We start from the raw sequence: 17237 nt of genomic DNA, 5'->3' as shown, positions 1-17237 counted from the left end.
TAACCACTATAACATAAATGCAAAATTTTACCGCTGGAAAATACACATTGTAATATACACACTGAAGTGTCAGTATTTTATACATACCAAAATAAACGCTTCAACATACTCACGTTCCAAGTAAACACTACATGCTGTGTCCTCAGTTTCACAAACATACCTACACACCACGCATGATGGTGCTTTTATCCTCATTATATTATGTAGATTTCCTGCTCACATTTAGGGAATGTGAAATAAAATCTATCATCTGTTTAAATGCAGCTGTTGACCTGGAAGCTGGCTAGATTCAGCTGGTTTGTAATTACTTATTATTCTCTATTCGTAGTTAAAGGAGAAGAGCTGTGCTCGTAGTGTCTTGAACATCAGAAAGAAGGAACACTGCAACAGGCCTACTGACCCATGCGAAGCAGGTCCATGCCACCCCCCGTTTGTGGTTACAGCAAGATAGTACATCCTCGTGGTGTCTTGTCTTCAGTGTTCAGTCTGTCAAATTATTTGTTAAAATTTCCAGTGATTGGTTCGAGCATTTATTACCTTCCCTTGTATTCCATTCCACTGCGGAAAGTAGTGTTTCTGTCACGCGACTGCGGACGGAGGATCAAGCCTCCACTATTTGCCCGAATTACGGTATGGAGAGAGGGGGAGGGGGAAGTGGTACATTTATACCTCTTCCTGCACATTACTCACAGTACATTAACTAGAGTATTCTCCACAGATGGTTGTGCAGTAACCTCAAGGACTCTGCCAACGTGTACTCCATCCACACCTCCATCTACGGCTACAGGAACCAGCGCGGCCACATCGTTCCCTATACCGAGGACCTTTGTATCCTTTACTGTAACACAAAGATTCTTTATAACTTAAGAATTTGTAAAAACGCGATTGCGAACTAATCACAGAACGGATGGGACTCGAACTCATGGTAGGCGAGTTCTAATGCTCGCAGGCCAGCATAGACCAGTGAATAAAACATTGGTCTGTGAGTTTTAGGACTCGCTTGCAATGGGTTCGATCCCCATCCTTTATTTGACAAATATTCTTCTTGGTTGTGTAACAGGAAGAGTGGCTGTATAGACTATCACTGAGGGGACTGAGGGTCATAAGCTCTCAATATCCTGCATCTCTCTCATAATTGCATCTACTTTCCATCACTGCTGTGGGATGGTCCCAGAAATTCTAACCTGTCCCTCTCAACTTATCCATTTCACCTATCTTGTGTATACGTACTTCTAGTGTTTTCCCCGAACCTGTTAGTCCTGTCAGTAATAATTATTAGCATGTACACGTGCGTGCACAAGCAGGCGCATATATACACGTATGTAGGGGAGGAGATTTGACAAGAAGAGGCAGCTGGTGTTTTCCTTAACTCCGGGGCAGATCTGAGGACGGGTCGCAGTATCGTGAAGGCTGTACTGGACTACTACCAGTTCCTTGGTCTTATTCCCTACACCTTTCCCTCAGCACAACCCCTACATGACTTGCCCAGGGGCAAGGGGCCCGCCAGCCCCCCGCTACACACTCGCCACTCGCGCTCACATCTGTCTCTTCAGCAGGTATGTATACTCCCCACAACACTACGTTCCAGGAACTGTGTATACACAACCCTCCAGCAGATATGTTTACACTCACAACACCGACTTGCATGAGCTATGTACATATCTGAACTACACTTTTCTTGCATAAATACAGTGGAACCCTGGACGAGTACAGGACAGTGAACCAAAACATTGTAATGCTGTTAACAGTATGGTAGCACCCAGTACCAATTTAATGTAGAGGTAGCCTAAATGTAGGTAAATATAAACTAATAAAATCTTCGTATAGGCCCATGTCTTTTGTGCAAAATGCTGCTGCCTAGTGTGTGAGCGCTGCCTTCAGGATGTGATGGTGTGAATGCGTATTGACAACCACTCAGAGCATAGACTTGTTTAGACAGACTACGTAAGTAGGAAATACCATCGTTGACTGATGCTCTACAACGCTAGAGAACGCAGCCTCGCCTGAAAATGTATTTGTATTTCCCGCGGCCCACAACCGACACTGGCAGCAATGTTTACGTGTAAAGCATCTGATGAATATTAAGTAGAGGGAGCAACAGCTGCAAGAAAATGGGAGATAAAATATAGGACGCATTTTGCGCTGAAACAGACAAGTGTTGTGTGAGACCGCGGAGGAGAGGGAGGGGGAACTGAGAGTTGTGGGATATAATGAGTACCGATACGGAAAAGTCATTCAAAACTATATATTAAAAAAAAAATCATTCACTACATACAACACCCCGATTAGCTCTTAATGGATAAAAGCAATCTTATCAAAACGCTTTCAGGTGAAGTACACTAAAAGATTCTCCTAAATGTTCACCGGTCTCTAAAGACTCATTGTTAAACCTAGTACCAAATTTTAAATGCCGAAGCCTTTGAAAAAAAAAAGTGCATCATAGTGAGCAGCATGCCCCACAATGCATGAAAGAATCCATGGGTGATGGGTGTCCTATCCTCATTTGGCAGTACAACTTCCTGCTAGTCTACAGTGCTCATTATAACTATGCGAGGGATTGTAATAATTATAGAAACTGAATATTAGAAGCTAAATATTATATTATCTTGTGACTAGATGCAAGAGTCGTTTTAGCAATTATTTGTTTACATTGCAGGCGCGAACCCCACATTGCTCCTCACGGAGCAAGTGGTCGCCGGGAGGCAAGGAACGAGGTTCGCGAGCACTCACGAAGCTTCCAGATGTTAAAGGTCCCGGGGGCAGTGAAGCGGCAGCTACAGACACAGCAGCCAGCGGCAGCACTGACGACGCCTCCTCCGTTAGTAGCGACAGTGATGGCCTCAGCGACACCAGCGGCCTCATGGTTAGGATCAAGCAAAAGGCGGCCTCAGCAGACGAGGAGGATGTGGGCTACACGAGACGCTACGGCCACGAGCGAAATGATAGGAACGTCCGTCTACCAGCGGCTCGGCATACCGATAACTCCAGAGCACTGGAAGGACGGGATAGACGGCGAACGAGCCGTAAAACACGGCAACCCAGGACGACATACATGACGCTTTTTCCAGAACAGCAGATGAATCACCCATCACGCTCCGACGATGACACCCGCAGTCTGCCAGACCTGCCTTCCCTGACTGCTTCGTTACCGACTCTACGAACCACTCCTGATCGCCGACATCGCCCTCCATTCCGCTTGGTGGGGCGCCAGGCTCGACCCACCACCCTGGTGTGGCAGGACCTCCAGCAGCCACTACAGCATAGAGACATTAAACTATCCTACAGGTACTATGACTTCAAACGCCTAACACGCCCTCGTAAGAAACGCCACAAGAAGAAACCGAAGAGTCGCTCCCCGAGCAGAACTCGAAGCCAGCGCCGGAATAAGACAACTAACGCCAAAGACCAAAACATTACTCATCACAATCCTACCCACCACAATTCTTCCCATAACAACCCCACCCACCACAGTTCCTCCCATCACAATCCCACCCACCACAGTTCCTCCCATCACAATCCCACCCACCACAATTCTACCCACCACAACTCCCCAGAGAGAGGCCGGCGGAGACGGATAGTAGTGGGCGGAGGTTTCAATGTGACGCGACTAGCGACACCGCCCCGCGAAGAGACAGGAACCCGGCCCCCTGCGCAGCGAGGACTCCGGATGATTGACGTTAATCAACTAACAATCGGCGGCTACCAGGAGAATGTGTCGACCCCGCGGTGGCAGGCCAGCCCCCGCCGACATACCCACCACCTCCCCACCACACCCCCACTCCTGAGGAGGTTCCTCGACCCCCATGCCTCCCTCTTCTGAGAAGGAAGGGGCGCTCCCCGTTCCCCTCGCATTTCAGAGAGCAATCAACAAGCCCAGAGAGGTTTAGCACTTCATAAAACACTACACTTTTCACTCTTGACTCTCCTCACCGCCGCTCGCCTCTGCAGGAATAACTGCCGCTCATCATCAACGTCTCAGGGACCTTGAGTTACACAACTTTGTAAATAATGCGCTTCCGCATTGCTCCAGTCATTAGCTTGACCAAGAATTTCACAATTCGTCAATTTATACTGCCATTGTTACTGTAAACAGAAAAATGACTCCTCACCCAAACCCTCAGAGATAATCTGTATCTATACGCTGATTTTACTTACCTATTTCAAGTATTAAAATTCTCATATACAGAATATATAAACGTTGAAAACTCGCTTCAATTCGTATTTTAGGAATTAAAGATCCTTGACTGGTGGTGTGAAGATGACGCGCACTGATGACTCTCGTGTAGTCTATATATTGATGATTAAGACATGTGCAACAATTGGGTATCATTATTGTTGAAACATTTCGCCAACACAGTAGGCTTCTTCAGTCAAATACAGAGAATCATCAACTTGTCGGTATTTTATACCATTATCAATATATTAATAAAATCACTCGGCTAGTCAACCCTGAAGTTTACTCGAAGTTATCAGAAGTCACCAGTCTTAAAGAATCCATTTTTTTCAAAATTATATGAATATTGTATTAAATCTTTTTTATTCATAATATTTTTATTAGCCCATAAAAAGCGTGACATCAGTGTGCTCTTTTCAGGATCACAGACGTGTCGGGACATCTCTGGGATGTGTTGAACTCGAATACGAAGCTGAGGGTACTTAAGAGAGAAAAAAAAACGTGTTTTGTGTATAGTAAGCACATACTTGTATCTTTGCAACGATATCAATACCCGGGTGATATCTTAATATGCAACATAACCGCAGTGAAAAGTAGAATTATTCCAAGAGCCTTCGTTATTTCTCGCATTATTTAGGAAGAGCAAAAGTAATAAAGCTACAGAAATGTTATACAGAGATGGACATGTCACTTACCTGACATGTCACCCTTTTACCTGACATGTTACTTATTTACCTGATATTTGACATGATTATAAAAATTCCAGAACAATCAAAATGAATCTCACAAGCTGAGTGACTAACAACCCACTGACTGTACCGTACATGCGGGGCCACATCTCTGTTATATAACACTACTTTAGCTTCATATATTTTGCTGTTCCTTAATTATGTGAGAAATCACGAAAGCACTGAAAATAGTTCTACTTTTCACTATGGTATAGTATAATATATATATATATATATATATATATATATATATATATATATATATATATATATATATATATATATATATATATTATATATATATATATTGGCGTGTAGCTCATGCTACACGCCAAGGTATTGTCCAGTGTGGGTAGATTGGTAAAGCACTGCGTACCTTGTCCTAAGGTTCGTAGGTTCGAGTCTCCTTCAGCCAGAGATCAGTGTTTGTGTATATTTCGCATGCTCTCGCGAATTCCTTGCATATATATATATATATATATATATATATATATATATATATATATATATATATATATATATATATATATGATGAGGGTATCAAATGATTTAAAGAAAAATTGGATATCAAATTGGGGAGGAGGAGTATGGAAGAAGTGAATGTTTTCAGATACTTGGGAGTTGACGTGTCGGCGGATGGATTTATGAAGGATGAGGTTAATCATAGAATTGATGAGGGAAAAAAGGTGAGTGGTGCGTTGAGGTATATGTGGAGTCAAAAAACGTTATCTATGGAGGCAAAGAAGGGAATGTATGAAAGTATAGTAGTACCAACACTCTTATATGGGTGTGAAGCTTGGGTGGTAAAGGCAGCAGCGAGGAGACGGTTGGAGGCAGTGGAGATGTCCTGTCTAAGGGCAATGTGTGGTGTAAATATTATGCAGAAAATTCGGAGTGTGGAAATTAGGAGAAGGTGTGGAGTTAATAAAAGTATTAGAGGACTGAAGAGGGGTTGTTGAGGTGGTTTGGTCATTTAGAGAGAATGGGTCAAAGTAAAATGACATGGAAAGCATATAAATCTATAGGGGAAGGAAGGAGGGGTAGGAGGGGTCCTCGAGAGGGTTGGAGAGAGGGGGTAAAGGAGGTTTTGTGGGCGAGGGGCTTGGACTTCCAGCAAGCGTGCGTGAGCGTGTTAGATAGGAGTGAATGGAGACGAATGATACTTGGGACCTGACGATCTGTTGGAGTGTGAGCAGGGTAATATTTAGTAAAGGGATTCAGGGAAACCGGTTATTTTTATATAGTCGGACTCGAGTCCTGGAAATGGGAAATACAATGCCTGCACTTTAAAGGAGGGGTTTGGGATATTGGCAGTTTGGAGGGATATGTTGTGTATCTTTATACGTATATGCTTCTAAACTGTTGTATTCTGAGCACCTCTGCAAAAATAGTGATAATGTGTGAGTGTGGTGAAAGTGTTGAATGATGAAAGCATTTTCTTTTTGGGGATTTTCTTTCTTTTTTGGGTCACCCTGCCTCGGTGGGAGACGGCCGACTTGGAAAATATAATAATAATAATAATAATAATAATAATAATAATAATAAATATATATATATATATATATATATATATATATATATATATATATATATATATATATATATATATATATATATATATATTAGTATTTAGATAAAGGTAGGGAAGTTTTTATTGCATTTATGGATTTAGAAAAGGCATATGATAGTGGATAAGGGAGCAATGTGGCAGATGTTGCAAGTATAGGAAATAGGTGGTAAGTTACTAAATGCCGTAAAGTTTTTATGAGGATAGCGAGGCTCAGGTTAGGATGTGTAGAAGAGAGGGAGAATACTTCCCGGTAAAAGTAGGTCTTAGACAGGGATGTGTAATGTCACTATAGTTGTTTAATATATTTATAGATGGGGTTGTAAAAGAAGTAAATGCTAGGGTGTTCGGGAGAGGGGTGGGATTAAATTGACACAGTTGCTTTTTGCTGATGATACTGTGCTTATGGGAGATTCTAAAGAAAAATTGCAAAGGTTAGTGGACGAGTTTGGGAGTGTGTGTAAAGGTAGCAAGTTGAAAGTGAACATGGAAAAGAGTAAGGTGATGAGGGTATCAAATGATTTAGATAAAGAAAAATTTGATATCAAATTGGGAAGGAGTATGGAAGAAGTGAATGTTTTCAGATACTTGGAAGTTGACGTGTCGGCAGATGGATTTACGAAGGATGAGGTTAATCATAGAATTGATGAGGGAAAAAAAGGCGAGTGGTGCGTTGAGGTATATGTGGAGACAAAAATCGTTATCTATAGAGGCAAAGAAGGGAATGTATGAAAGTACAGTAGTACCAACACTCTTATATGGGTGTGAAGCTTGGGTTGTAAATGCTGCAGCGAGGAGGCGGTTGGAGGCAGTGGAGATGTCCTGTCTAAGGGCAATGTGTGGTGTAAATATTATGCAGAAAATTCGGAGTGTGGAAATTAGGAGAAGGTGTGGAGTTAATAAAAGTATTAGAGGACTGAAGAGGGGTTGTTGAGGTGGTTTGGTCATTTAGAGAGAATGGATCAAAGTAGAATGACATGGAGAGCGTATAAATCTGTAGGCTAAGGAAGGCGGGGTAGGGGTCGTCCTCGAAAAGGTTGGAAGGGGTAAGGGAGGTTTTGTGGGCGAGAGGCTTGGAATTGCAGGAGGCGTGCGTGAGCGTGTTCGATAGGAGTGAATGGAGATGAATGGTATTTGGGACTTTAGGAGCTGTTGGAGTGTGAGCAGGCTAATATTTAGTGAAGGGATTCAGGGAAACCGATTATTTTTATATAGCCGGACTCGAGTCCTGGAAATGGTAAGAACAATGCCTGCACTCGACAGGAGGGGTTCGGGATATTAGCAGTTTGGAGGGATATGTTGTGTATCTTTATACGTATATGCTTCTAAACTGTTGTATTCTGAGCACCTCTGCAAAAACAGTGATTATGTGTGAGTCACCCTGAAAGTGTTGAATGACGAAAGCCGATTTTCTTTTTGGGGATTTTCTTTATTTTTGGGTCACCCTGCCTCGGTGGGAGACGGCCGACTAAATATAAATATATATATATATATATATATATATATATATATATATATATATATATATATATATATATATATATATATATATAAGGAATTCGCAAGAGCAGGCGAAATATACACAAACACTGATCTCTGGCTGAAGGAGACTCGAACCTACGAACCTTGGAACAAGGTACGCAGTGCTATACCAAACTCACCACACTGGACAATACCTTGGAGTCCAGCTTGCGCTAGACTTTGATCCAAGGCAGCCAGCTTTCAGGGAGAAGGCTTACAGCTTTTCATCTCATCCCCTGCATGCATCAGCCTTACTAGAGATTTTAACAATGCAAGAAATTCGCGAAAGCAGGCGAAATATACACAATGACTTTGGATCAAAGTCACTGCGTACCTTGTTCTAAGGTTCGTAAGTTCAAGTCTCCTTCAGCCAGAGATCAGTATTTGTGTATATTTCGCCTGCTCTCGCGAATTCCTTGCAGTGTTAATATCTCTAGTAAGGCTGATGCATGCAGGGGATGAGATGAAAAAGCTGTAAGCCTTCTCCCTGAAAGCTGGCTGCCTTGGATCAAAGTCTAGCGCAAGCTGGACTCCAAGGTATTGGTCCAGTGTGGATAGATTGGTAAAGCACTGCGTACCTTGTTCCAAGGTTCGTAGGTTCGAGTCTCCTTCAGCCAGAGATCAGTGTTTGTGTATATTTCGCCTGCTCTCGCGAATTCCTTGCATATATATATATATATATATATATATATATATATATATATATATATATATATATATATATATATATATATATATATTTCACATAACACGTGTTGGCTCATTAATCTCTTATATTGGCAAACTAGTTGCCTATTCCTTTACGTGCTACTTACATGACAATTACACCACTTGTCAATATCTTTTATGTCACCTACCACCATACCACCTGCCAGCGACCCTTCAGTGTCTCCTACTACATTTCAGCTTGTTAAAGAGGTTATCCCACACTATAGCTGACACTTCAGTAATTAACACGAAAGTGGAACCCCCATCAAGGTGTCATAGGGCGGTAAACAGTATATCACTTTTACAAACTGCGACACTCCTTCGGGAGCCACTACCGGGTCACCACATGGAGAAGACAGGGCCAGGACCCGTCCTGGCAAACCTACCTGAGCCTGTACCCAGCAAGGTAAACTAGGGAATGGTCTATGGTCGAAAGGATCATTATCTAGGAATTGGATGTACTCTTCACCTTTCCTCGGATCAACTCTGATTACCTCTCACTCACCATGTGCTGTATGATCCTTACGGATTTATTAACGCTTCCCCATGAAAACAATATAACGTTCGGGGTCAATAAAATGGAAAACTCATGCACACAGAACAATGATTCACACAAAACAATAACGCGCACAACACAAAAGATCCCATCCCACAAATCTATAAACCTAGCACACTTTAGGCTAAAAGTAGCATGAGAAATTATCAATATAGTACCGACGGTAATACTCCGAGGTAAATGAACACTTTCAAGTCATAAAACTTATTTAAGGGAAATATAAGAGGCTAAAATGGCATTAGTTCACTCAAAAAGTCGAGATTCTCAGTAAGAGTTCGTCGGGGCCCAGGCAGCGCCAAGGGAAGACAAACATGAGGTCACAATATATGGAGGTCAGAGTAAAACACACTCAGTGGCTCTCGTGATACAGCGATTACAATATTGTATGTTAGGTAAGAGGACCTAAGTGCAACTAATGCGTCATTTTATTGTGGCAACGTTTCACTCTCCAAGAGCTTTGTCAAGCAGTTACGGCTTGACAAAGCTCCTGGAGAGCTTTATGACCCCTACGGGCTTAACGCTCATTAATTTAAAGCTATATTATGGGAATAAAAATAAGACACCCTAGTCAATGGTACAAAGAAACCCCCACATAAGGTGGAACAGAGGGTACGAGGAGCGCTATATATGTGGAACGGGGTATGAGGAGTGCTGTATATGTGGAACAGAGGGTACGAGGAGCGCTATACATTTCCACCTCCATCTGAGGTTCTCCAATAGACTGCTGAAGACCGTCTTCAGTTGGAGGTCGAAAAATGCTTTACTTCTTGTGCAATACTGTTTCGTTTTCTCCCAGTGAGTTTAACTGACCTTGCGTCAAAAGTTCTTATAAGGACAACGTTTCTCTTGGCAAGATTTTTCAAGAGTGAAACATCATTTATATAGTTTCTATTACAGCTTTGAAGTGTTTTATCTTCCGTTGTATAGTTTCTGAAGACTGTTGCTATGATTCAACAGCATCAGGAGTGGTGATGGTTCTAGGCATCATGGTCCCAGTTTGGATACTTTTTTTTTTTATCTTTCCTAACTGGGAACCCATTGTCTCAACTATTTTATCCACTTACACGACTTTCATGAGCCTTCTATGTACAGGATAATTACAGATGTTAGTATACCTGGAGGGTGTTCCGGGGATCAATGCCCCCGCGGCCCGGTCCATGACCAAGCCTCGGGGTGAATCAGGGTCTGCTAAACCAGCATAAATAATAATTTCGTCAGCCCCATTCTTTATGTACATTTAATCTCCGTATTCGAACACTAGTAATATATCTTAATTTACCCCCTTAACCTCTCCTCTCCCCATCCTATATGTTCACCCCCTACCACACTTTTTTCCCATTAAATTTTAACGCAGATTCAGTCTAACAGAAACTGGCCTACAGTATGGCACCAATTTTGACTCGTTAATTTTCACCAGCACTAACCCTACTAACCGTTCCACACCCCACACCAGGGCGCAGCATTACCCATACTGGTGTAACGCTTTTTTAATTTGAAAATTTAGAGAGGAAACTTTGAGGACATTTTGGTTTCGTCTCGGACCACTGTCAAGACATGACCTAAAGAAAATGGGAAGTAGAAGATAGGTTATGTGAGGAAGAAACAGGAGCAGCAGCAAGTTAATGAAAAACAATTACATCTCAAGGGGATGGAACAGGACGTTATCACCAGTCTTTCCCATCACACACAATTCAAGGGTTTACAAAGGAGGATCATTGTAAGACGCAAGCCAGAAGCCACTCGTGACAAAAGGTTTCCTTTAATAAATGTCCTGACTGCACATACGTGTCCTTTCTCCACAGTTTGTCAGTATTGCCTGATTATTTACAACCAAAATACAAAAGACTCGTCAGAAGAGGTGAGGAAAGGTTTCCAGGTCCCAGAGACGTCCACTAGTCACTACTACCGTAGGTCATCACCGCCTCCACCATCAGCATTAGCCAGGATTACCCGTCATCACCCCCACCACGAGTATCCAGCACTACCAACTAGACCCCAGACATCCAGCTTGGAACAGTTTGAGAGTCATGGCACGTTCCAGCCTCCATTTTCCAGCTCTCTTTTCTAATTTTGCAGCAGCAGCCAAGTCATGGAAATTTCCTCTTCAGGAAACACAAACTCTAAGGAATTCTTCTTTGTGTTGAGTAATATTGTTGTGTATGTTGAGTAATACTACTATGTTAAGTAATGCTGCTCTGTTATATAATACTGCTCTGTTGAGTTATACTGCTGTTTAATTATACTGCAGTGTGTGTTGGGGAATTCCACCACCACTGAATCTCAAGGATGACGGGCAGTGTAGCATGTCACATTTATTATTATTAATTATTAATACTGAGAAGCACGAAACCCGAAAAATGAGTTTTTTTTTTTTTTGACACCATGCGGGTTCTTCTGGACACCGTACTTGTTCATTTGTCCACAGGGACTCATTTCGCCATAAAGTTATTGTATCACATAGCGAGCTCTTAACTCTAATTGGTCTGAGACTACAAGCGTTTATTTGGTCAAAATACGAACCCATTGGTCAGTAACATGGGTTCTTAGAGCCATGATTCAGGTTCATTTAGCCACAACGCGGGTTCGTTGCGCCACGACCGGTATCCTCCCACAACGCAGTTTGGCCACAATTTGTTCGCGTACCCCCTTGTAAAGTGTTTTTCTTCATATATTTATCAACTATCAAGTAAAGCCAGAGGCTACTCTCCTGCGAAATACAAATAAAAATGTAATTAAGTTTTCCAAGTTGGGTAAGACAAAATTTCTTTGCATAATATACTAAAAAGTTTGTTTGTCCCTCAACTTTGTTCATAAAAACTAATTTCGCCTTCGTAAATTGAATCAGGAAATTGGTGAGGGGGGTGAAATTTTCCTCTTTCAGGGGGGTTTACCCGTTTTTTGTATGTGATAAGTTATTCCCCATTGTCATCGTTAGCAGAATTAATTATAATATTTTAAATGTATCATTATTATTTCCACATAAGGGGTAGAGGGGGATCTACCTACCTGGAGTTTACCTAGGGAGTGTTCCGAGGGTCAACGCCCCCGCGGCCCGGCCCCAGATCAGGTAATGCTCATTACTACGTCGGAAAGGGTTGGGGGGTATGCCCATTACTGCGTCAAGAAGGGAGGGAGGGGTTGTGCCCATTACTGGATCAAGGAGGGAGAGGTTGTGCCCATTACTGCGTCAAGAAGGGAGGGAGAGGTTGTGCCCATTACTGCGTCAAGAAGGGAGGGAGAGGTTGTGCCCATTACTGCGTCAAGAAGGGAGGGAGAGGTTGTGCCCATTACTGCGTCAAGAAGGGAGGGAGAGGTTGTGCCCATTACTGCGTCAAGAAGGGAGGGAGAGGTTGTGCCCATTACTGCGTCAAGAAGGGAGGAGTTGTGCCCATTACTGAGTCAAGAAGGGAGGGGTTGTGCCCATTACTGCGTCAAGAAGGGAGGGAGAGGTTGTGCCCATTACTGGATCAAGGAGGGAGAGGTTGTGCCCATTACTGCGTCAAGGAGGGAGAGGTTGTGCCCATTACTGCGTCAAGAAGGGAGGGAGAGGTTGTGCCCATTACTGCGTCAAGAAGGGAGTAGTTGTGTCCATTACTGAGTCAAGAAGGGAGGGGTTGTGCCCATTACTGAATCAAGAAGGGAGGGAGAGGTTGTGCCCATTACTGCTTCAAGAAGGGAGGGGTTGTGCCCATTACTGCGTCAAGAAGGGAGGGGTTGTGCCCATTACTGCGTCAAGAAGGGAGGGAGGGGTTGTGCCCATTACTGCGTCAAGGTGAGGGAAAAGGTACGTACATACGAACAACAAATGTTCAGTCATCTCGTCTGGGTTACTCTTACTTTGACAAACACAAAATACTTTTGTTATGCAGTCATGTGGAAGCGCAAAACCCACAGAAGTTATACATGACCTGGAAAACTCGAGGTAATCAGAACTTACCCAATGGAGAAGGTAGCTACAATTCCTCAAATCAAGAGCCTTTCATTAGCATCAAAAAGCACTTTTATGAGTCACGGAGCCTCATGATTAAATCAACGTTCAGGAACTGTTTCCCCACCATAGCCTTGCTTTATTTACATTATTATTATTCTTCATGTGAAACTGTAAACCCATGCGAGTCATTCAGTGTAGTGGTGGACGCTCGATCCTCCGTCTGTTAATAACTAGATAAACACTTCCCTAAATGTACTTTTCCATAATATGAAATTTCGCCGTTTTATCTTTATCTGTTATATTCTAAATTATGTCTTTTAAATATAATTGCAGTCTTCGATAATAGGTTACTGTGCTATCAACTACAGTACTGAAAAGATAATGACACTTACATTTATTGTAGAGGTAAGGAGTCAATAGCAGTGTCCCCTTGTCAGTCACGGCTGAGAAATCCTGCTGGCTATTTTGCTTAATATTCCTTAAAAATTAGCTAGGTAAACACTCGCAGACAGCCAATTTTTGGATGTTATTTCCTTTACTAGAAAGCGCTGAACCCGCAGGGGTCATAAATAGCCTCACAATTGTCCGATAGTTGATCCAGTTTTACTTCGTACTACACTTGCTGCTTCCTCGGGTAGTGCCCAACAACTGTTGGAGTTATATATAGTTTTATTCACTATTCTTCATTAACTTATATATTTTCGTCTGCTAACTTCAGCAAGAGTTACCAACACTGCAGTTCACCTGTACACTAACATAACGAATAATCCCTGAAATTAGGATTAAATTAGTCTGTGCATATGTACACCGAGAGATACAAGTCACTCGGTGTATCTACACTGACATAACTACATATACGGGAATATATAGGGCGTGATAACACTTCAACACTACAGACACCACACACACCAGGGAGATCAACTACCTTCATCAGCCGTCACACTCACCGGGAAAACAGTCCATAATAATAAAGGTCAGTATATTACCTCTATTATTATAATTATTATAATCAAAAAGAAGCGCTAAACCACAAGGGCTATACAGTATATTACCTCTAGGTATTAATTTATGCTTACTAAATTAACAACTATTTTCTTAAATATGGTAAACGAATCAAATTATTTAGTAATTGATTATAATATTTGTTGAGGTCACCTAGTGGTCGCTGGGGGTAATTAATTCTTCTCACTAGGACGTTTACACCTCCATGACAAACATATGTTATTTATACAGTCCTAATAAAAATTATTTGTCTTAACTAATTTAGTATTGCATTTATAGGGGGGGGGCCGAATATGTAGAGGAAATACAGAGCTAGGAAAATGGGAGACAACCAGATTGGCTCCAACAAGACGAAGGATAGTTTTAAATAATTAAATTATTCACAGGAGAGTACTAATTATTATCGTGCTCAACCAGTAGGGGTATACAGCGCCTGGGGAATGAGAGGTAATCAAGCTTCATTAAAAAAAGATATAATCACAACTAAACGCCAAATCCACATATAAAAAGAGAATAGCTTCAATTCCTTGGATGAAAAGCCCATCAGTGCATGGGTTTAGGACCCGATACGTGCGTTACCCCTGCGACCTGGTACGTGGGGTCTGGTACGTGGACCTGATACGTGGGGTCTGGTACGTGGACCTGATACGTGGGTCGATCATATAATGAAATTAAGCGCTAAACTCGAAAGGGTCATACAGCTCTGTTCCTTGGATCAAACCTAATACCTTCCATTCCACTGGCCACTGTATGGTCTCTACGGGTTTAGGGCTTCCACTTTACTATAAAAATATTGTTAGCCAAAAGAATATAAATTATTATTACATTGTTTTGTTAATTTTATTATTTTCAATAACGTTAAACCTGTATACATTATAGAGCAACAATGTAATCAAATATTTTAACCAAAACAAATGTGACAAGGCAAACAATATGCCAGCACAAACAGTTTAATGAAACAGTGTAGTATGGCGTCAGCGGCCAGCACCAGAGGCTGGTGCCAACCATTTATGGCCCTCCTGGTATTTTCCATTATCATTCCACAGCGATAATCAATACATTATTGTGCAGTGACCTTTGGCAATGTTGGGCCGCTATACTAATGTACATTTTCGTATGCAGAGTTACAGTGGAATTCCAAATATGTAAACCACTGCAGTGGTAGAAGTGGGGAAATGATGGGGGTGGGAGTACGGAGTGTTGTTAAAAGTTGGGGTGGAAGGCAGGGGAAAGTAGGGTAGAGGTAGTGTGGGGCAGGCGAGAGGAAAATGCATGTGGTGGTACAAATGTGTGGGAAGGAATAAATTGCATGAAGGGAACCATGAAGCTAGGGTAGGATTTAGCCTTCATGGAACCATGAAGCTGGGGCAGGATTTAGGCTTCATGGAACCATGAAGCTGGGGTAGGATTTAGGCTTCATGGAACCATGAAGCTGGGGCAGGATTTAGGCTTCGTGGAACCATGAAGCTGGGGCAGGATTTAGGCTTCATGGAGCCACAAAGCTGGGCAGGATTTAGGCTTCATGGAACCATGAAGCTGGGGCAGGATTTAGGCTTCGTGGAACCATGAAGCTGGGGCAGGATTTAGGCTTCATGGAACCATGAAGCTGGGGCAGGATTTAGGCTTCATGGAACCATGAAGCTGGGGCAGGATTTAGGCTTCGTGGAACCATGAAGCTGGGGCAGGATTTAGGCTTCATGGAACCATGAAGCCGGGGAAGGATTTAGGCTTCGTGGAACCATAAGCTGGGGCAGGATTTAGGCTTCGTGGAACCATGAAGCTGGGGCAGGATTTAGGCTTCATGGAGCCATGAAGCTGGGGCAGGATTTAGGCTTCGTGGAACCATGAAGCTGGGGCAGAATTTAGGCTTCGTGGAGCCATGAAGCTGGGGCAGGATTTAGGTTTCGTGGAGCCATGAAGCTGGGGCAGGATTTAGGCTTCATGGAGCTATGAAGCTGGGGCAGGATTTAGGCTTCGTGGAGCCATGAAGCTGGGGCAGGATTTAGGCTTCGTGGAATCATGAAGTTGGGGCAGGATTTAGGCTTCGTGGAACCATGAAGCTGGGGCAGGATTTAGGCTTCATGGAATCATGAAGTTGGGGCAGGATTTAGGCTTCGTGGAACCATGAAGCTGGGGCAGGATTTAGGCTTCGTGGAACCATGAAGCTGGGGCAGAATTTAGGCTTTGTGGAGCCATGAAGTTAGGGCAGGATTTAGGCTTCATGGAGCTATGAAGCTGGGGCAGGATTTAGGCTTCGTGGAGCCATGAAGCTGGGGCAGGATTTAGGCTTCGTGGAACCATGAAGCTGGGGCAGGATTTAGGCTTCATGGAATCATGAAGTTGGGGCAGGATTTAGGCTTCGTGGAACCATGAAGCTGGGGCAGGATTTAGGCTTCGTGGAACCATGAAGCTGGGGCAGAATTTAGGCTTTGTGGAGCCATGAAGTTAGGGCAGGATTTAGGCTTCATGGAGCCATGAAGCTGGGGCAGGATTTAGGCTTCGTGGAGCCACCAGTGGCGGCTCGTAGCTAAAATTAGTGGAGGTGCTGCTTCAGAAAATTTTTAGCCATTGTTTTAATATTGTGTAAAATAAAAGAACCAAAAAAACTATGAATTAAATAAAATAGCTGGAAGCATGATAATCATCTAATTCTATACTTTATCACATTCAAGAATATGGTACATGGTTTTTAAGCACAACACACGTCGCTGATTCAAAAAGAAACACTACCTTGCACTTTCACAACAGGGTCGGCACTGTGTCAGTTACAGTGCTCTCTCTACCTAGTATGCAGTGTCTTATCTTGGACATGTGCGCAACAGCCAAACACCAAGTAGCTGGAACTGTGAAGCGCACAGATCCATACAAGGATTTTTGTAATTTTTTCATGTACTAGGGGATGGCTACTAACATTAAGCTTAAGGATTTTATAATGTACAAGTTTAAAGAAAGAATTAAAGAAAACACAACTCACATTGAATGTTATCGACAATATCGAGTGAAAATATGGGGTGTTGCAATTCCGCAGTGCCTATACACGAGCCGCCACT

The 17237-nt window shown here is 42.7% G+C and overlaps 1 protein-coding gene across 1 annotated transcript in view; it reads left to right on the top strand.

Annotated features, from left to right (window-relative positions):
* LOC128700780 (cytosolic carboxypeptidase-like protein 5) overlaps positions 1–5064 on the top strand; it is a 352900-nt gene extending 347836 nt beyond the window's left edge. The window contains exons 12-14 of the mRNA XM_053794220.2: positions 719–828; positions 1381–1556; positions 2657–5064. Coding sequence (XP_053650195.2) covers positions 719–828; positions 1381–1556; positions 2657–3820 — 1450 coding nt within the window. The 3' untranslated portion in view covers positions 3821–5064. The remainder of the gene's footprint in view (positions 1–718; positions 829–1380; positions 1557–2656) is intronic.
* Positions 5065–17237: the final 12173 nt, after the last annotated feature.

This window comes from Cherax quadricarinatus, chromosome 56, assembly GCF_038502225.1.
Source record: "Cherax quadricarinatus isolate ZL_2023a chromosome 56, ASM3850222v1, whole genome shotgun sequence".
NCBI classification, from domain to species: Eukaryota; Metazoa; Arthropoda; class Malacostraca; order Decapoda; family Parastacidae; genus Cherax; species Cherax quadricarinatus.
Note: the sequence above shows the minus strand (reverse complement) of the source record. Positions and strands in the feature narration are given on the sequence as shown.